Consider the following 20,959-nt stretch of genomic DNA (forward strand, 5'->3'; position numbering starts at 1 on the left):
AAAATTAAAAAAAAAAAATAAATAAATAAAAACAAAATGAGCTGAATATATTGACTTACCATATAAAGCATGTTCACTGTACTTATAAAAACATTTCAAATCTCAATTGCAGTTCATTTCACCTGTTCGTTTGGAGGAACATATCAATCGCAGAAAATCATACAAAAATATTTTAATAGGAAATCAATAAAAACTTACTTTAGTTAATTAATCATCAACACCAATTAGGTCTAGAATTTCACCATTTTATATTTCATATAATTTAAATTTGTTGTTAATCTTAATTCTTACTTAATTGAATATGGCTTTGAAATCTAAGTTCAATACAATTCCCTTTTGAAATTGTTTTGCCAGATTATTTGAGAAGTAAATTTAAGATTCTTTGATTTGAATTCAGTTAAACTTTATTTAGTTCTCAACTCTTTGTCTTAGGTAAAAAAATACTTTCATTACTTTAAATTATTTAAAGTACTTTAAAGAGTTTGCACTGAAAGTGCTTTTATTTGCAGTTTTATTTAAAAAAATTTTAAATATTTTCGTATATTTTTATATGTTCACATTTGTTGCTTAACACAATAAATATCCATAATTGATTGTATGACAAAGGAAATTTTTATTTTTTATTAAATTATTTAAAAAATTTTAGTTAAAATAATTTGAATTTTTTTGTTTATTTTTTCTTTTTTCAACTTGACCTTTTCATCTCACCTTCAATTCCAAGAGTATGCTCTAAGAGTTAACATAGATATATTAGAGTAAGAGTATGCCTGACTTATAATTAAGCTAATATCTTTATATGATTCACAGTTTTTTCGTCTCCGGATCTAACCACAATTGATGAACTGATATATTTATAGTACTTGAAATACTTTAGGAATTCTTAGTATATATATTTAAGACTATTTGGTTAAGATCATCAGTGATCAAAAGACTTTAAGTTGAACTTGATTTCCCGGTGCAATTCACAGTTTTCTTTTTAAATATTTTGGTTTTCAATCACAAGTGTCTTCAGTTGCTCCACTCATATGCCCAAACGCCTGGGCTCCAGCTGCTGGCGCTCAACTTTGCGCCCCATTTGCAGAACCAATCGATCAGGCGTTGAGATCTTGTAGTCCGCATCGCGTCCATAACGCTCCTCGATGCGCAGCGACGTGGCCATTACAAAGATGGAGAACACCAGAGCAATTAAATAGCGTACAACCAACATAGTCGACTCCGAGCGATTGATGTGCCTGATCACACTGATCGGACTGTTGCGGGGTGCTTACGGGTCGCTCGCTTTTATAGCCCAGGACCTCAGCAGGTAGTTTTCTCCATGTTTCCAGAGCGGGATTAGAAGCGCTTTGTTATGCTTGAGTTCTTTCCACATATTTATGTTTTATGAGCGTAGATTTTCGTGCAGTGTGTGTGTGTGTGCGTCCGCTAATAAAAGTGCGCTAATCCCTTGGCAATTTCCACTTCCTGCGCCGGCACATGCAAATCCCGAACATGATTAGCCTGTCTAATAATTGCGAGCATCATCAGTTACAGCAGCAACAGTTGCTGCTGCTGCACAGCATCATCATCAGCAACAGTTGCTGCTTCCAAGAAGCCGCTGTCTGTGTATTTTATGATGACGACGAGGACGACAGAGAGAAGGACGCGGAGCATGAGGACGCATTTTACCATTAGACATTTTAATTGTTAATTTTGCAAAAATTTAAATAATGGATGCGCTGCAGGCCGCGAAGCAGCTGAAGCTACCTGCATTTATTAACTGACTAGTCGCTCCCTCCGCCTCTCTCTCTCTTTCTCGTTCTCGCTCTCCGGCTCAAGTGCCATCAACGTAAAAACAAGTGGCAACAATTTTCTATAAATTGCATTTGTGCAAAATTAAGTTCAATCTTGGCCAAGTGCAAGTCGCACAAGTCTGCAGTCTGAAGTCTGGAGTCGAAGACCAGGTCCGGTAGCCGCATCCGTTGCACCTCCTCGCTGCTGGAGTAGCCAAACTCCATTAACTTTGCAATTGGCCACCATAACTTTTAGCTGGGGCTCGTTTGCCTGGTCACCTCACCTCGTCGGCGCGAGGGGGCAGGGGGAGGGATCTCTACCACATCCCAGGCAGCATCGCTTGTTAGTTTTTGCGCCAGATCGTTTATAATAATTCGTATGCGAGTCATGTCATGGCCCCTAAAGTGTATCTGCGACTGCGACTGCGCCGTCGTCGTCGTCGTCGTCCACTTGGCCAAGCACACGACGCGATGTATCTGTATCTACGAGTTTCTGTCTCGCTGCCTCGGCCTCTGCGTCTGCGTCTGCCCCTTCCTTTGCCACGGCCTCTGCCTTGGCCTGGCCCGGCCTGGTCAACTATGCAACCGCAGCCATCGCCCCGTTCGCCTGCTGACTCGGCTTGATCTTGCGCCCATTTTTCTGCGCGCTTTGCTTTAGGTCGCCAACGTTCGATGCCAGCTCGCCTCGCCTTCCTCCTTCCCCTTCTTCACCTCATCTGCCTTTCTCTATGCCCCCTCTTGACCACTTGCTGTGGTTGCGCTGGTTTTGCGCGTTCTATCGGCAAAAGGAAGTTAGAAAATGCTCTGAATTCATGTGGGCACTGGCGCTGGCATTTCGCTTCAGCCGCAGCAGCAGCAGCAGCAGCAGCCGCAGCCTCAGCCACGGCTTCAGCTGATTGCAGATCACTGACGAGGAAAGTTGGTTTCAAGTTGAGCAACTAACTGTAGAAGTTAGTTAGTTTCACTAAGCTCAACTAAGCTATATCCAGTTGAAGACTTTATGCTGTCGCATTAGCTGTTGAACATCATAGGAATATTAATTAGCTTAAAGTTAAATATGGGTGTATTTTAGAACTTTTAGAGTACAGTCTGGCAGTCACTCAATCGGTCATTCTATAAAACAGCCTGCAAGACCGTCAGTTAGTCATTCTACAGGTAAGTCAATCAATCAATCAGTCTAACAGTATCAGTCAGTCTTTCAGTGAGTTATCAGCCGATCAATCAGTCAGTCAACCAATATTAACTAGCCAATCAGTCTACCCATCAATCAGTCAGACAGATCATTAATTCGTCATTCAGCCAACCAGTCAATCAATCCATCAGTTGATCAATCAATTAGTAATTTAATCGGTAAGTCAGTCAGTCAGTCAATTGATCAATCAGCCAGTCAGTCTTTCAATCTATATCAATAACTTAATCAATCAGTCACCCATGCAGTTAATCAGTTAATCAATCAGTAAATCAATCAATCAATCAGCCAGTTGTGCGGTCAATCATTATAATTTCTCGTTTCGTCCTTCCTTCTATCCTTCAAGCATTAAATGAATAGGTTAATCAGTCAGTCAATTAATCAACCAGTCAATCACACTATTGAATACTTAACTTGATCATCGTTGGCTCTCTTAAGTCTCTTGAATAATTGCTAACCTCGCTTTGTTTTAATGTTTTAGTGGTTATCGATTTATCGATACACTTATCGGTTAGGCCCAGTGAGTACTCTTTTTAGTCCTATGTTCTAAAGCTTTTACGCCTACTTGATTAAGCTCAGCAATGCATTACCCTTCAAGTCGATAAATGCCTATTTGCCTAATTGTTATCGATCTTTACTTCATTTATCGCTTGCCCTTTTCTGTAAGCTCAACTGCAGCTTTCTATTAGATATTTTTTGTTGCTGGTCAAATCAAATATTGCTGGCAATCGAAAACTTGACACTGCGATTATTTACCTTTTTTTTGGGCGCAGGTTCGAAGATGTTGCTGATGTTGTTGCTGCTGTTGGATTCGATTGCTCGCGAGTTGCCACAAAAGGGCAGCAGCAACAGCAAGAAATATGAAATTCCAGCAGCTGCGGGACATTTGAGGTGGCCAAGGCGGGGCCAACAGCGATTGCCAGCTAACCGGTAGTTGTTGCTGTTGCTGTTGCAGTTGCAGTTGGCATATGTTGTTGTTGTTGTTGCTGTTGTTGCTGCTTAGTTGCTGCTGTTGCTGTTAGTAGTTGGTGGCTCTAGACTTTGGCGGCGTCCTCTTCGCTGGTCGTCGTCACCATGTCGTCGCTCTGGACATTGCCAGCAATGTTGCTCTTATTTCAGAACATGAACAACAGCAGCAGCAGCCGCAGCAGCAACAACAACAGCAAGAACAACAGCAGCAGCAACATCGTTTGTATGGGTCGCAAGAATGCCTTAATTCAGGAATTTAATGAAAAATGCTCTATGAAGCAGAGCAGCAAATTAAAAAAGGAAAAACTTTTGCACAGCAGCAGCAACAATCTCAGCGGCAGCAGCAATCGCCGCCGTCGTAGCAACAGCAGCAGCAGCAAAAAGGTTAAAATTAAAAATCAACGCAGCAGCAGCAGCAGCAACAACAACAACAACAACTGCAAAGTTGATGTGAGAGATCGGTGGCAGGTGAGCCCAGTGGCTGCTGTTGTTGCTGTTGCTGCTGCGACTGCTGCTGTTGCTGTAGCTGTTGCGCGTTGTAAATTACATTTTCCAAATGCTTTTGCCATGTCGTACCAAAAACCCCATGTACATATGTGGAATAAGGCCGTAGCTCCTGCCTCTTGGCTTCCGTTTTTGATTTGGAACACTTGTTGCAGCTAGCCGTTGCAAGTTGTTGTTGCCAGTGGCTGCCTGGCTTTAGGATTTGTCCTGTAAAATTCCTTGGGGATGTGTAGACACACAGAGAGAGGGAGATTTTTGTTGCTGCTGCTCTCTGGCTTCTGTTGCTGCTTGTTTGATTATGTTGTTGTTGTTTGTACAGATTGTTGTTGATTTGAGTGTTGATTGTTGTTGCAACATAATGCGGTAGGTGGGCAAAGGCCTTCGCCTTTGATTAAGCCGGAGCCCGAACAACACGAGTCGACCGTGTGTGCGCTGAGTGTGAACTGCGAAATGGCTTCAGACAGCAGGTATTATAAGATTTGCTTGTGTTTTGCAAGATGTTGACCGGATTATGGCTTGAGAGCTGCGCGAATTGCATTGGCAACAGATTAAACAGCTTTATTGCAACTCTCGCCTAACCTTGGCCAACTTTCTCCAATAACAACTTTTAGAAAATTATAAATTTCCATACTTATGCTATGATTTGATTATCCTAATTATACAAACTGGGCAAAAGCAACATAAATCTTATAATATTATTGATTTGATGAGATTATTATATAAGCTATATCTTTTTGTTGTCTAATATAGCACTCTAAAGCACAAAGAGATGGTCAGACAATAATCAAGATTTATATATGTTGAACTCTTAAGAGGCCATATCGATCAAAATCTATGGATTCTCAGAGGTGGACAAATATATCAATATATTTTAAGTTTTTGTTAAACTTATATTTTATATTATAATGCCAGTTAAAATCAATTTTAAGTATTTTTGTTTACTTTAATACAAACGAATGTTCTTAAGTTGGTTCTCAATTTTATTTTTTACTTTTTTTAGAATAATATAAATACTTAATTTAAATACTTAAATATTCTTTTTTATATATAATTTTTTATTCATATTATATATAAAAAATATAAAATTATAATTAAAACTGATATTTTATGTATTAATAATAATTTCAAAATATTAATATTAAAGGAAAAAAATATTTAAATATTTAAAATTTACTAAATTATTATTTCGTTTCATTTTATTTAATTAAAATTATTATTTTTATTTATTTTATTATTCCTTAAATTATATTTAATATTTAAAAAATATTTTTTTAAAGGTATTAATTATTATAATTTGTCACATTTTTGTTCATATTTTTTGTAAACTTAGATTTAAGTTCGAATGAGAAATCCTAGAATTTCTTTCACTCTAATAGATTGGCTCCGGCTCAACGATCTCGTAGGTGGACATCGGCAGGACATAGTTGCTGTAGTAGTTGCCGCCGCCATAGGGTATCACCAGCTGTGGATAGAGCTGAGCTGAAGGCATGTAGAAGTCGTGTCGCTGCTTAAGGAACGAAGCCCCCACCACGGGCCTATTCGAGATGCGTTGCACCAAATCGTTGTCGATGTAGTCGTCGGGCGTGGCTTCCTGGGAGGTGACTTCGTTCAGCAGATCTCTTGGCCGCGCCCAGCAGCCAGCCAGGGCGAAGCTGACCAGGAGCAGCAGCGGCAAAGAAAGCGATTTGATGTACATCTTAACGGCTTGACAGCTGAACAGGGAATGTCTGTCCAAATGGTCAACAGGTATGACTTATATATGCATCTGGAAAGATCGATATGAGCAGGTGAACAGGTAAAGCGCGGGCGTTAAGCGTTTTCTAATGAGCGGGCCTAGCTGACAGCTGGCAGCTACGCCTGGCTCTACCTGTTCGAAGATAGTTAGCAGATCCGCAGCCACCCGGTCGATAAAGTCACTTAAATGCAAATCCCAAGCCGAGCTGAAGTCGCGTCGAACTCCAAGTCCAAGTCGAAGTCGTAGTCGAGTCGATATATCAATGCGTTTGCCATTTAACCATGTTAATCAAACAACGAAATCCATCAACGGTTGACACGGCCAACAAGCAGCAGGTGGAGGACAAGACAACAACTTACAAAAAAGTGGAGAAAAATCCTAAAGCTGGGCGTAGGCGACTGCGCAATATTCGCCTAAAAGTTATGAAGTCAATCTTTGCCTATCTGCTTATCTATAAATATCTATAACAATCTTTATATCTTATCTATGTCATTGTCTATATCTATATACTTATATGATATGGATATTAATTGGATTTACTACTGAGTTTCTAGTTCTAGTATCTAGTCTATTTAGTCTATATATATTTATCTCTGGTTTCTAGTCTCTAGAATGCCAACTGAATTTTAGATACAGACATGTCTCGTTTGCAACTAATATACCCACTTCAGTCAATAAACAGGTATGCAACGAAGAGGAAAAAGAGAGAAAAAGGAAAAACCGAAAGCCAATCCCAATGCCATATCCCCAGACATGTCAGTGCGATAATGGTGCACTTCGTCTAAAAACAACTTCATTCACAAAAATCTGACGAAAAGAAAAAAAAAAGAGAAAAATCAAGCAGAAAACGAAGAAGAAGAAGCAGCAGCAGCGAAGCTAAAAGGAAGCGAGTCCCATTAAAAATATCTTGTGGATGCCAAAGAGCTAAAGATACATTCAACGACGACAAGGTGCAAGCCTAGCCTAGGCCAAAGAGGGCGGCAGCCAGCGCAGGGGGCGGGGCAGTCGACAACTCAAGACTCGAGCTACTTGATTACTTCGCTACACAATGCACAGCAGCAGCAGCAACAACAGCAGCAGCTGCGGGGGCGGGACGAAGCTGGGGAGTAGCTGGGCAGGCAGGCGCAGCTTGGATAACGCTTGCAACATACGCCTAATGCCACAGACATCGACATCCGCCATTTAACAACTTAACCCCCCAGTGGCCCGCCGGGTTGAAATTGATGAACGAAAAAAAAAAACAAGAAAGAAATGAAATAATAAATAAATAAAACGGAAATGAGTGAAAATTGCGAAAAAAATCTCTAAAAATAAGCACAGAATTTAGATGAGCTTGACAAGTTTTAAGAATCTATCGATAACAAATTTAATAAAATATATTTTATAAAAAGATAATTTAATAATAATTTTTATATAAGATAATGAGATAATAAAAGAGAGGATATATAGATTGATATATGATAGCATGACGAAAAAAGTAAAAATATATTTAAAATATATATAGGTAGAATATATATAAATATATTTATTAAATATATCTCCTAATTTAAGCTAATAAAAAAGTATAAAAAGGGATCGATAACGCTTTTATGATATAGATTTTGTAAACTGTTATAGTAATATGTTCTATATACAACAAGAAAGAAAGCTCTATATCTCTATATCAAGCATTAAAAGAAGCGGGCCTCAACTCCACCAACTAAATAAGTAATTCTTGAAAGGTATTAGATTATTATTATATTAGATTATTATTATTTATTATTATTTATTTTGTTAAATATATAATAGTAATTTTAATGATTAACCATTTTAAAAAGAACAAGAACATTCGTAGTTAGTATAAATTATCATAAAAAATCACATTTCTAATGATCATTGTTAATTAATCATCGTTAATGATAATTACCACTAATAATCATGTACATAAATTCTTAATTATCATAATTCTTAATTATCATTGCGGCTAATGAATATTGAGACGAACTACATATTCATATTTTATTTATAATTTATTTATAAATAAACGACAGACAAATATATGCAACTATATAGCCAGCTACTGATCATGCTGATCATACTTCTGTTGTCTGACATATATTAGTATATAATAAACATACAACTAAATACAACATTTTGAGGCTCTAGCTCTTAAGCCGAGATATGATTTTCGATCATGTTTTAATTGATAAGAATAAAACGTGAAAAGTTATCGATTATTTGAAACAAACTTGATATGCGCGTACCTTCAAAAAGTCTCTAGTTCTTTTCTTCTCTTTTCTGGTGTCCACTGAAGGGTTAAGCTGTTTGCGCCTAGGCCGATGCAGCTGCTGCGCAGTCGCAACTGTCTACATTTGTCTGGCTGCCTACAGCTGCCGACGCAGCAGCAGCAGAGATGCCGCGTCGCTGTCCTCTGGTCAGCAGTCGGCTCGATTATTGGACGTCCAGCTTTCAATTTGCAACATAAAGCATCTTCATCGTGGGCCGCATGAATGGGCAGCGCAGCAGGCAGCGCGCAGGGCGCGGGGCGGCTGCGTTGGGGTACAGGTGAGGCGTGGGCCGATTCTGCTGCCTGCCTGGGCTGGCATTGGCAGCAGGCACTCAGGCGTGCCGCGGCGGTAGTCGCTGACCTTTATTGATTGCTGTTTGACCTCGGCAGCAATTGTTGCTGTTGCTGCCGTTGCATCTGCAGCCATTTGTACTTGCTCGATCACAGGCATAGATTAAGCAACAACAACAACAACGACGCCCACAACAGCAGCAGCGACGTTGACTGCGACATCGCAAGCGGTTGCAGTTTTGCCGTTTTGCTTTCTGCCTTTTTGCACAACCTTCATTGTTGTTGCCATTGTTTGCATTTTTGTTGTTGTTGTTCCATTACTTCGTTCATGGCAGTTAATTTATATTCGATGCCATCTCTAGCTCTCTCCCGCTCTCCCGCTCTTAATGTGAGCTTTTTGCTGCTGCTTCCTTTTGATATGTTTAGCTTAAGGTCGTCGCTGACTGACAAATGCAGCGGCAGCGCACCGTCGTCATTGACGCCTCTTCTTTTTGCTCTCCACTCTCCACACTTCACTAGTAGCACATGCAAAGCAAAGCGTGTCAAAAGAAAACAATGAAGAGCAAAAGAAATCACAACACACTTTCAGCTTCGACGTATCGTGTCGTTTGTTTTGTTTGACAGTTTCTATCTGCCTCTGATACTAGCAGCGGCGAAGGCAGACGCCGATTTGTTTTTTTTAATTGTTTTTTTAGAGAGTTGGAAAAGCGATAATAATTAGCAGATTAGTAAATGGATTATTGAAAGGGAGAGAACTGGTGGGGTCAATAAAGTAATTAAAAAAATATAATTATAAGTATTTTCTATTATATATTTTAGATAGGATACTCTACACATATATATATTAATTTCACCCATTATCTCCACTAAATCCTCTGAGTAAACTCTACACGCCAAAATCCAATTTCGAGTGCAAGTTAAATGCTTCTTTAGAGTTAATCAATTTCTTAGTCTTAATAAGCTCACGCACAACCATAGTCACTCTTAATTGAAAGCAAATCAAAACTAACTCTTTTTCCCTGACGAGCGTAGCCCCAACATATAATCATAATAATTATTAATTATAATAAGAGTTGATCGCTGCACAACAGAGCAAACAACCTGCTGCATTAAAAGATATATACGTGCGTGATATGTGACATTACTCTTTGCTCTCTCATGCTTGCGCTCTTAAAAGTTTGCTCTTAAGCCTATTGCTACAAAATTCATTCATATAAACTACAGTGCACACACTTACTTGAATGTTATACGATGTGCAGCCGAACGCCCAGTACGGCCCCACATAAAAATGAGATGGGGACATAGAGAGAGAGAGAGAGAGAGAGAGAGAGAGAGCAGCCGTGATCGAGCAGCAACCGTCGGGCAGAGTCGGTTAGTTATATTTGCGACGCTCTCGTGTGCGGGTCGTTGTCGGTTGAGGGGCGCAACTGGATGCCAAAACAAAAGGCAAAGAAGAAAATAAAAAAATAAACAAACAAACAATAATAATAAACGTAATTTAAACAATTAATCAAAACGCGGCGATCAATGAAACTTATGCAAAAGCAGCAACAACACCAGCAACAAGTGCCAGTGAATTATTGTACTTAATTTTTATGTACAAATTGTGAGTGAGTGTTTGTAAGAGTGTAGATTTTTATGTATGTGTGTATGTGTATATGCGGCTTTATCAATTGCTCCATATAAAAAATTATTGAAGTGTTTGACAGCAGCAGCGGCAGTAGCAGCGCAGCAACATCATAAAACTAACGGCAAAATCAACATCGGCGGCAGCGGCAGAAGCAGTGGCAGTGGCAGCGCAGACGACGTCTGCTTAAAACGGTAATTAATACAAACACACTTTTGATTTGGCAATAAACAAATGATTCAGCAATTGTCAGCAACTGTAAATTGTAAAACACTTGCGACGCTCGCCGCTCTGATTGAATGTAGTCAGCGTCGGCGTCACTGCCACCGTCGCCGTCGGCGACAAAGCTTTTAGCTCAAACGCATGTCTGCAATTAGTCTGCGTTATTATTGCTTTCTGCCGACGACGACTTCGGCGTCGGCGTAGTCGCTGTTACAAAGTAGCACGCGCATAGACATACACAAATTAATAAAATGCCTTGCTTGCTTGCGCTCTCTTTATCTCTCTGTTTAGGTTTTGCTCCCCCGCAGCTGTTACGTAGGCTTGCTCTCTTTTGTGTGCTTTTGTGTATGAGTATATGTTTCTTTGTTACGTGTTTGCCTTTACGCCTTTTACATACCCTTCACATTATTATTTGCCATTTTGTCGCTTTCATTAATTGGCCCATGTAAAAACGGCAACGGCAATGGCAACGACGGCGACGGCGACGTCGGCTACCTGACACGGCAGCTTTTGTTACTACTATCAGAAAGCACACTAACAACAAGTGCCGACTGCCACTCACCCTCTCTCGCTCTCTTGAGTGTTCGCTCTTTTACACACACTTGTTGCTTGCGCGTTGTTTTTACAGTTTTTAAGTGGCGCTCATATCCGGCGCTTGCTTTGCCTGCCCTGATAAGCGCACTTTTCTTCTCTCTCTACCTCTCCTCCCTCATTTTCTTCTTCTTCTTCATCTTCTGTTGTTGTTGTTGTTATTGTTGTTGTGTGGTCTACCTGTCTGCATTTTATTTGCATTTTCATCGCCTTTTCTCTGCCATTGGTTTATTTTTTACAAATTATTTTTGGGCTTAGGCTTTGGCTTTGTTCTCGCTAAAGTGAATCAGTTTTAGAGGCGCCTAATGCGCATCTGTTTTATTGTTTGATTGTTAATTGCTCACAAAGGGTGCGTGCTTAAGTGGGATAGTATGTGTATGTTATGTGTGTGTCTGTGTGTATGCAATTTGCACAAGTCTCCCATTGGAGACTCTCCAGCAAAACATTTTTCACTTGTTGCACAGTTTTTAAGTTCAGCGCGAATCGTTAAGAGAGACAGGACAAAAGGCTCTGCATTAGACGTTAAAGCGCTGTAAGTTGAAGAACTGAGCTTAGGTAACATTTGACAATTGGAACCGCAATCCAATTCCAATCGGAACACCACTTATTTAAAATTGGCTGTAACAAAACGAATCAAATTCTAAGAGTTGGGAGTTTTTTAATGATTTCTATATTCTTTAATTCATTTCAATATTCTATAAATAGAATTTAAATTTAAATTTAAGTTTTAACACTTAACACTTCATCTGCTGAGATCTCTGCCAATGACACCCAAGCTCGCGTCTGTAAATAAAATACGAGGCAGTCAGAAACAAAGCTCCGCTCACAACATTTAGCGTAGACAAAGGTGGAATTATAATATATATCTATATCTACATCTATCTCTATATGCATGTACATATATATACATATTTGTATATCACGTTCAAATTATGCACGCATCAACACGTTTCGTCTATAAACCCTAAAAAATATATTGTGTTTCTAAATGTGTAAGCCGTTTAAGTCGCGGAGCCTATAACATATGTATTTGGGCATAGCGAGCCAGCAACTGATAGACCTGTGAGATACTCCTTAAATCATTTTTGGTGATAATTATTTGATGGATTATTTTATTGATGTTATACAAATAATTTCTGAAAATGGAAAACTATTTCTAGATACTTCCTATTATTTAAATATAAACTATTTTTAAATAAAAAATATGGTTTCATTTTAATTTTTAATTCAATTTTATAAATAAAAATTATTTTATGATATCATCTTACATAGTATTTATCTATCTTTTTCTATGAATTCTAAGTTTTATATTAATAAAATATACTTAGAATTCCAGTTTTTATATTTGACCTACGTATTATTAGATAAACATATAAGAAAATTAAAAAATTTGTAAAAATTTAAACAGTTTATGTTGAACTTATAGCTAACTTCTTAAACAATTTTTGTTTCTCCCTAAATATTTATTTGAAAACCAGCCTTTACAGGGAATTCCGTCACTCCCTACTAACGTAACACATATTGGTTAGAGATTTGCGATTCATTGGGTTCTTTGACATATTTAGATTGATTTAACTAAAAGCTGTACTAATTTATGCATCAAAATTTCCATAATATTTCAACTTCCAAGTCTTTAATGAAAACAAACAAAAGAAAAAACAAGATATTTTGGATTGAGAAACATTTTCGCGCTTGCTTCGATTTGTTCAGTTTGTTTGGGTTTCTTTTTTTAATTGAACGATGTTATGACCTGGGCTTGTGATAAGTTTTGAACACCGTAACCTGCTGCCCATCGATTTGTGACGTCAATTGTGAGGGCAGATTAGCATACTCGTTAATAGGTGACGGGCTGCGGTTTTGAACTTTGTGCGTGTGGGGCCAGGGCCTGGCCTTGATAAAGCCTAAAAAAATAAAAATGGACGAAAAATAAAACAATCGGATCTAATGCTAACCTTCTCGGGCTTTTTAACAAACGTTAAGTGGATCAACGAGTTCGGGTCAACGGGTTTCAGAATTCGAATTAAAAGTTTCGCGTATGCACAAGCCATATATATTTTTCGGTTCAGATTATCTCTGCGCGGCTTATGCACCTCTACACTGAGCGAAATAGTATAGGGCATGGGAACATTTTCAATTATTTTAACATATTTTATGAAAAGTTTTCCATTTATGAACGGTTTTCTTTATTTATATATATTCTTTATTTATATATATATAAAAATAAAAAAATAACTCCCACTAAAAAACTATACACTGAGACAAATACTGTAGTAAAACAGTAAATTTGCCTGTAATATTTTATAAAAGGCTTTGCCTTATTTATAAATATTTTATTAATTTTCTTGAAAAATATGTACAAAAATAGCAAAAAGCTCGGTGTAGTAGAAATGAATAGACTTAAAGGGATTAAAGGGATTAAAGGGATCATATTCATACATTATACACGTAGCTAAAATCTTTTTACTTTAGAATATGTTTCCAATTCTATTTTGCAGGTATTTGAAGTGTAAAGTTTTGAGTTGTAGTTTTTTCCAGTGCATTTTTGGAGTAATTTGTGATTGTCATTTTGTTCGTTGATTTGTCTATTGTCCGATCGTAATCCAAATATTAAATATTTGCTCATTCGCTGTGACAGGTTAGACAAGTATTTTATTTTTTTTATTTTTTATTTGTTTTTGTTTATTTTTTTGTTGTTTATTTAGCGCATCAAATTTGATTTGGTTTTTTGGAACGGGCGTCGATTCGTCTTTATTTGTATTTTTTTTTTTTTTTTTTGGTAGGTCAGCCTCGCCAATACATTGAATGCTAAGCATTTTCGGCAACTGTTTGGCTTTTTGGATTTTAGCATATCAATATTTGACCTTTGGATAAATCCCAATCCGTGCCCATCAAACAACTTCCGTTTGGCTAAAATATTTCAATGGAATTTCTCAGTTTTTGTTGAATGAACCATAAATTGAGCAACAACAAGCAGAAGAAGTGTTTGTGTTTTGAGATGCTCAGCAAAAAAAGAGTCGCCTTATACGAATATCATATATCATTTCAGGCAGGCTTATCATATATATATACACACATTTATATAGATATAGACATTCATACGGTTTTATATACATCAAATAATTGCTTACCTCGTCGCAGTTGTCTCAACCGAAAATAACCCAATGAATAGTCCTCTAGGCCACACTCTCGCTCTTTATCTAGCGACATATCATTCTCTTTTTCATTATCTCTCTCTGTCTTTCGCTCGCCATCTCTCACTCTCTCCCTTTCTCTTTCGCAGTCCATCTCTCTATCTCAAAGTCTCTGTCTTTTACAAAGAGCTGCTGACTATAAAATATCCCTAAAAATATATTTTATTTATAATTTACTGACAATGCTTACATCTAAAAGCTTCAGTTTCAGTTCACAAAATGCTAGCTGATGCAAAAGATAATATCTTTAAGAATCTTCTACGTATTTCATCAGAATATTCTAATACTCCACTTGAAAGTGCATCCCAATTACGATTATAAGCTAATAATAACAAAATGCAGCGGGCGTCCTGTACAGTCAGCCCTTCCTGTTGAGTTAGGGAGTCAGACTTCGAAGAAGAAGAAGAAGATGTTGCGGCGAGTGTCTCATATTTTGCCGCTTGATGTCATTAGCGCGACTCTAAAGCAAATATTTGACGATGACAAACGAAGATACAACAGCAAAACATCAACCATAAACCCGTTTGCCCGAAAAAACAACACAGACTCGAGCTGAGGGTGAGGGTGTGATCGCCAGATGAAAGATGAATATCGCGATCTTTTTGCTTTATGTGTATCTGTATCTCGGTGTATTTTTTTTTACTTTGACTTTGACTTTGAGTTTAAGTTTGAGTTTGAGTTTCGTTCCGCTGACTGCGACATTTTTGTCACATGAACCGCGAGCGATCACAGCGATCCTCAGCCCCTGAAACTGAAACCCGATGATGCTTTATGTACTCGCACTTGCCACTCGGGCACTGTCCACTCTTTTTTATTATGCTTTTCTGTCAGCATTTTTTATTTATTTTTGTTTTGCTTTGTTTTTTCTCTCTCTCTTTTATATATAGGAAATCACGGCGATCACAGTTTGTTTGATCAGCAAGCATAATTGAGCTGCGATTGGGAGATTCACTCGATCACTCTTTATATTTCATGTTGTTGCGTTGATCTTGCATTTGTCATGCTCTTATAAATTTGATCCGTTGACAGTTTTTTCTATCTGTTTCTCCTCTACGCTTTTTACTCACTGCAGATCAAAGATCGTTCGGTTATGTGAACCGTTGTTATATATATATATTAGTTTTATCTTCTGTTATTGACTCAGGTTCGGTTTGGGGGGTTCAACATTGGCGCTGACCGCAGTGCTTTAAAATTTTGCCGCATACACTTCAAAAAATGCATTAAGATATGATTTTGTAAATGAAAAATGATCGCTGAGATGCTCTGAGAACTTATCTTAAAGACTTTCTTCTATTCATTTATATCAAAAGTGAATCCCAGATCAATACACTATGAAAAATTATTATTGAAGATTGTAGATTGAAGATCGTAGATCATAGATCGTAAATCGTTTGACTATACTTTCATAGGTCTTCAGTACTTTAATTGTTGATCGCTTATATTAAATTATAAGTCTTAATTTTATATTGAAAAGTTCAAGTTGATCTTCAAGTTTTGTTGCAGTGCATTTTTGTTGATTTGTTTTGGTTTTCGTTTGAATTGTGCCGCCAACTAAAATCATAAATCCATAAAGCATCCCACTTTGTCGGTGATTTCTCAAACACGAAAACTATTTCGCTATAGTCGTCGTTCTGATGATCGTTCACAATTTCAGATGCTGTTCCAGTTGCCAGTTGCCAGTTGCCAGTTTGGCTGTTGGCTGTAGTTGGCAGTTCAACTGGCGCCCACACCAAGCACTTAGCTGAGTTCACTTCAACTTGACTCAACTGATCTTGCCTGGGTTCAGCCTGGTCTGTTAATGATTGCAAATGTCGTGATATTGTCGAGTGGGTTGAGGTGGGCCGAAGTGCTGCTGAACTTTAATTAAACCGCGCGCGACTGCGAGTGCGAGCGCGAGAACGTGTTTGTTTTTTTTTTCTTTTTGCAAATTTTTTAAAATGTGAACTTTGATACACGGCACACACAGCAACACAGCAACAACAACAGCTGCGATCGGTTAAGATTAAGATATAGATAGACATTATATATTTATGCATATACCTATAAATAATTGCAAATATTCTCGATTCTGTGCTAACAATTGACGCTGTATGGGAGGATCAGCTCAGAAGATCTGACTGAAGATCAGTTGAAGGTATGGGAACTCCAAGCGAGTTAATTGGTTAGACATATAAAGATGAGTTTGTTGATCAGTTCGACTGGAGATTAATAAGCATAAAAAGTGACCCCGATTTGACTTATTTGAACATCAGCTGGCGGATCAGTTGAAATATTTGATTGAATATTGCTTCAAAGAACTCAAAACTAAGTTTGCTACAAGTTCATTAGGTACTCATTTCGAGATGCATCTGTAGATGACTTAGTAGGTCAGTTGACCCGCATATATTGCTTGATCTTACTTGAAGATCAGGTGATTGAAGTATTTTTCAAGGTATGGCAAGGCTGTTAGTTATAATATATCAATGTATCTGGACCAATGCAAAGATCAGTTAAGCTGAAAATTTATTGAGCTAAAATGTGAACTAATTTGTGAGTTTGCTGAAAGATCGGCTAAAGTGCGGAAGGATCATGTGACAAACTTGTTAAGCACTTAACCATGAGCCGATCTTTTGCGAGGATCCATAGATAGATGAAATGCATTAAATAATTGTTAATTGTTAGACTATTCACAATAATTGCTGAGAATCAGCTGAAGGATCCGTTCGAATCTGATTAGATCTGCATATATCGTTTTTGTTTGCGTTTCATTTCCTGTCGTTCCTATTCGACTGCATCATATCTGTATATATACAGTTGATCTTAGCTGGAAGCAAGCTGCACAAATTGTGAACTTGAATTTACTGCGAATGGAATACGATCCTGAGACGTCGCAAAGCTGAACTCGCAGAATTGTAATTGTATAATTGAAAAGACCTTTGTGCAAGATAATATGATTACTAAAAAGAATGAAATCCGATAATGGCAAACACTTTTATAAGAATTATAAAAATAAATAGAAGAAGAAGAATTGTTATAATTGATCGTAAGCTGAAGTTAAGATTCAACTAAAGGATTAAGCTTTGATCAGCTGTTTGCCTATTGGAAGTCAAAATGCGAATTGGAATATGTGAATGTGAATGTGAATGTGAATGTGAATGTGAATGTGAATGTGAATGTGAATGTGAATGTGAATGTGAATGAGATTGAGAATGTGGTGCAAACTGTCGTTGGGCTCTGTCAGAGGCGTTTGTCAAAAAGAAGTGCCGTCTGACAGTCAGTCTGTCAGTCATTCATTCATTCACTCAGTCAGTCAGTCAGTCACCTCCAAGCAGCGCACTCACACACACACACACACACACACACACACACATATGCCTGCATTTCTATGTGTGTGTATTTGTTTTTTGCGCGCATCTAAAAATAAAACAACACTGAAAAATGCTAATGCCATGCGACCGGCCGTCCGACCGACCGACGGACAGACAGACAGATGGACGGACGGACGGAGCAAACCAACCGATCGACATCGAGGCGACCGATGCCAGACCTCAAACGAACGCCCGTTTGCCCTCGCACACACACACACACACACACACGCAGCAGCCAAAATGACAGCGACAAACAGCGAGTCGAGTTCACTTCATTTAGTTCAAACTGAAAACTGAACACTGAACCGATCTGAATATATATATATGTATATAACTATATATGCAGCACCTAACGTATGTTGAGTACACTGACAGAAAGAAAGCAATACTAAAAACATGTCCAAGTTCTTTAGCGCTTAGAGGCGTCTCTTGATTTGAAATAAAATTATATTTATAAATCCAATGTTTCATTATCCTGAATTATTCAGAGGCAAGGATTTACAGCTTAAATTTTGTTTCATTACCAAGTGTTCCTCTACTGAAATAGAAACAAGTATAAAACCTTTAAGGTTCCAACTCAATCATTGTGATAAAAAGTTGTACAGTTCCAGCTCTGTTCCATTGCCAGCTGTTCCTCTTATCATTTACATTCTTAATATCATGCATTCCTCATACTATGCATATTCCTACAAATTCTTTATTTAAGTTACAAAAGTAACCCCTCGTTTTGTTCAGTGCACTTGGCACACGCTGGCCTCAGCAACCGCTGCCTAGGATCTTTGTATGAGTATTCGTTGCGAAAGTTTAGTTTTTTTCGTGTTGCCTCTTTATTTTGCTTTGCCTGCGAGCCCAGCCCCAACTACAACTCAACTCTGTCACACAAATAGAGAGAGAGAGATAGAGAGAAGGTGAAGAGGAAGAAGAAGCAGAAGGAGAAGCTGAGACCTGGTACCCGAGGCCAGATAGCAAGACGGGCGTGTGGGCAGCGCGTGTTGAGGCTTTGCACCAGTTATGTCTTGAGGCCTGTCTCTGGGACATGCTCCAAAAAAAAAAAATGCCACAGACTGTGGCAAAGAGCGAGGCTGCGACTTTAGCTTTGGGCCCGCTCGAGGCTTCGACTCGGACTTGGATTCTGTCTCCTGCTCTGTGGGCTGGCTAGGGGTCAGGTCGTGTGGCAACTGTACTTGCCGATTGACACCTGCATTGCGTCTGTGCCACATTTTGTGGCAGGTCAACTTTGGGGAATTAGAATAACGTTGCCAAGGCAATGGAATGCGAGTTGATGTTCCAGTTGGAAAGCTATAAAGAAGATAGAGATGCTGGGAAAGTTAAGAAGACTTTGAAGAAGAAGAAAAGGAGGAGGGGGACAGAGGAAGAGGAAGACGAAGATATGCATCTATATATCTATATATCTATATATCTATATATCTATATATCTATATATCTATATATCTATATATCTATATATCTATATATCTATATATCTATATATCTATACATCTATATATCTATATATCTATACATCTATATATCTATATATCTATATATATATATTTATATCTATATATCTGTTATTCCTTACTATCCCCAATTTGAAGAGCTGATTCATAGCAAAGTTACAAGAGTTATGTTTTATTTATTTCGAATATCTTCCAATTTTAGACTCTCTTCTATCTGACTACCAACTATTTGGCCAATGCATCAATATAATTGTTAAGACTACCTTAACAACTCTGCTCTTAGATTAGATGTGACATATAAAGAAAGATAAATGAGTTATTTAGCTTTTAATTTGACACCTTTTATTGATTATCAATAAGATTGTCATTCTGCTTTGTTGTATGGATAATGATAATGATAATGATAATGATAATGATAATGACAATGACAATGATTATTATCATTAATAAGAGGGTTTCTGGCTTTCAATCGACATCTCATTAGCATTTTGACAATCTGTAGATCGTCCATTGATAACACAGCTGGTAAAAGTATAAAGAATTGTAGCTGTGCGTGTGTGTGTGTTGCAGCTTTTGATTGTTGCAACATTTTGACGCGTGTTGGCAAACGAGTCAATTGTGTGGCCCGAGTCGAGCAAGAATAAAAAGAGTTGCCAAAGCTGAAAAAGCGGCAATGTGTGTTGCTTGTTGTTGTTTTTTAATGTGTTTTTTGTTGCTGTTTTTTCATTCTGAAATTCATTTTTCTTGTCTTTTTTGTGTGTCTGCTGAAAGCTCGGGGCGCAGAGGGTATATTGGTTTTGTGCATAGATATGTGACAGGCAGAAGCTACCCTTTTCTGTTGTAATACGAATTATATATTGAGATGAGTCGATCTAGCCAGGTTCATCTGTCAATGCATTAGTCTGTCCATCTGTCCATCTACCTACTGTAACTTTTTCGTTAGTGGAGGGCACAAACGTATGCAAACAACTTTAAAAGTTATCGATAAGAAACTTGAGTTTATTTATATAAGAATAGACTTTTCTAGTATAGACGGATCCGAAGAACTTAATATTTCTCTTTTAGCTTATTTTTCTCCAGCATATCTCTCTGCTTTCAGGGTATCTTCCAGTCGATCACATCCAATTGTAGCACGCTTGCTGGCTTGTTTCTTCTTCTTCTTTTTTTGCAACATTAAAGTTCGTCCCACACACAAACACAAACACACACACACGCGCACGCACACCTTTTGCAGTAATTCTTCTTCTTCTTCGGTCGCGTTGTCAACGTCAACAGAGAGGCTGCGCCCTCTCACCTTGCTGTCGCTACCTCTGCTGCTGGCTGTTCCTCTTCTACTTGCTTGTATTTTTGATTCATTGATGTGCTGCGCGAATGTCGTTCAGCGGCACAGCGCGCGCTATATAAGACAGATATATATATATATATATATATATATATACATGTATATGTATGTACACATGTATATGTATATATATATATATATATATATATATTGTATTTTTATGCACCCATATCTATATGTTTACCCTCTGCTGTTCTTTTTTTTTGCTTTTCGTTATTTTTTGCGTCTTGTCATTTGACTTTTTGGCTTTGCTGGCCAAATCACACACACATATACACACACACATCATATGTCGAAGCAAAGTTGTGCCAAAATATGAGAAATCTCAAATGAATCAAAATAAACACAAATTTCGCGTGTTTCGCCTTTGTCGAGTTCCAAAAATCGTAATTTTTGAAAAATTTGCAAAATATTTGTAATGAATCTAACGATTCCAATAAATGATTTTACATAAAT

The 20,959-nt window shown here is 37.9% G+C and overlaps 3 protein-coding genes across 4 annotated transcripts in view; 1 reads left to right on the plus strand and 2 right to left on the minus strand.

The window, feature by feature from the left end:
- Positions 1-1,021: 1,021 nt before the first annotated feature.
- On the minus strand, positions 1,022-1,207 carry LOC111595204. The gene has a single exon (XM_023308802.2). The coding sequence runs from the start codon at positions 1,205-1,207 to the stop codon at positions 1,022-1,024; it is 186 nt and encodes a 61-aa protein (XP_023164570.1).
- A 4,593-nt stretch (positions 1,208-5,800) lies between these two features.
- On the minus strand, positions 5,801-6,127 carry LOC111595187. Its single transcript, XM_023308770.2, has one exon. It carries the CDS (start codon positions 6,125-6,127, stop codon positions 5,801-5,803), a length of 327 nt encoding a protein of 108 aa, XP_023164538.1.
- Positions 6,128-10,117: 3,990 nt separating this feature from the next.
- LOC111596136 (homeobox protein 5) overlaps positions 10,118-20,959 on the plus strand; it is a 68,187-nt gene continuing 57,345 nt past the window's right edge. For both annotated transcript variants that reach the window (XM_023310212.2, XM_023310214.2), the window contains exon 1: positions 10,118-10,544. The gene's annotated coding sequence lies outside the window, so the exon portion shown is untranslated. The remainder of the gene's footprint in view (positions 10,545-20,959) is intronic.

The sequence above is a fragment of the Drosophila hydei genome, unplaced genomic scaffold (genome assembly GCF_003285905.1).
Source record: "Drosophila hydei strain 15085-1641.00,03,60 unplaced genomic scaffold, DhydRS2 tig00000172-arrow-pilon, whole genome shotgun sequence".
Classification (NCBI taxonomy): Eukaryota; Metazoa; Arthropoda; class Insecta; order Diptera; family Drosophilidae; genus Drosophila; species Drosophila hydei.

Excerpts from the sequence above, each read along its gene's own strand:
- LOC111595204 (XM_023308802.2), bottom strand. The coding sequence starts at position 1,207 with ATGTTGGTTGTACGCTATTTAATTGCTCTGGTGTTCTCCATCTTTGTA.
- LOC111595187 (XM_023308770.2), bottom strand. The coding sequence starts at position 6,127 with ATGTACATCAAATCGCTTTCTTTGCCGCTGCTGCTCCTGGTCAGCTTC.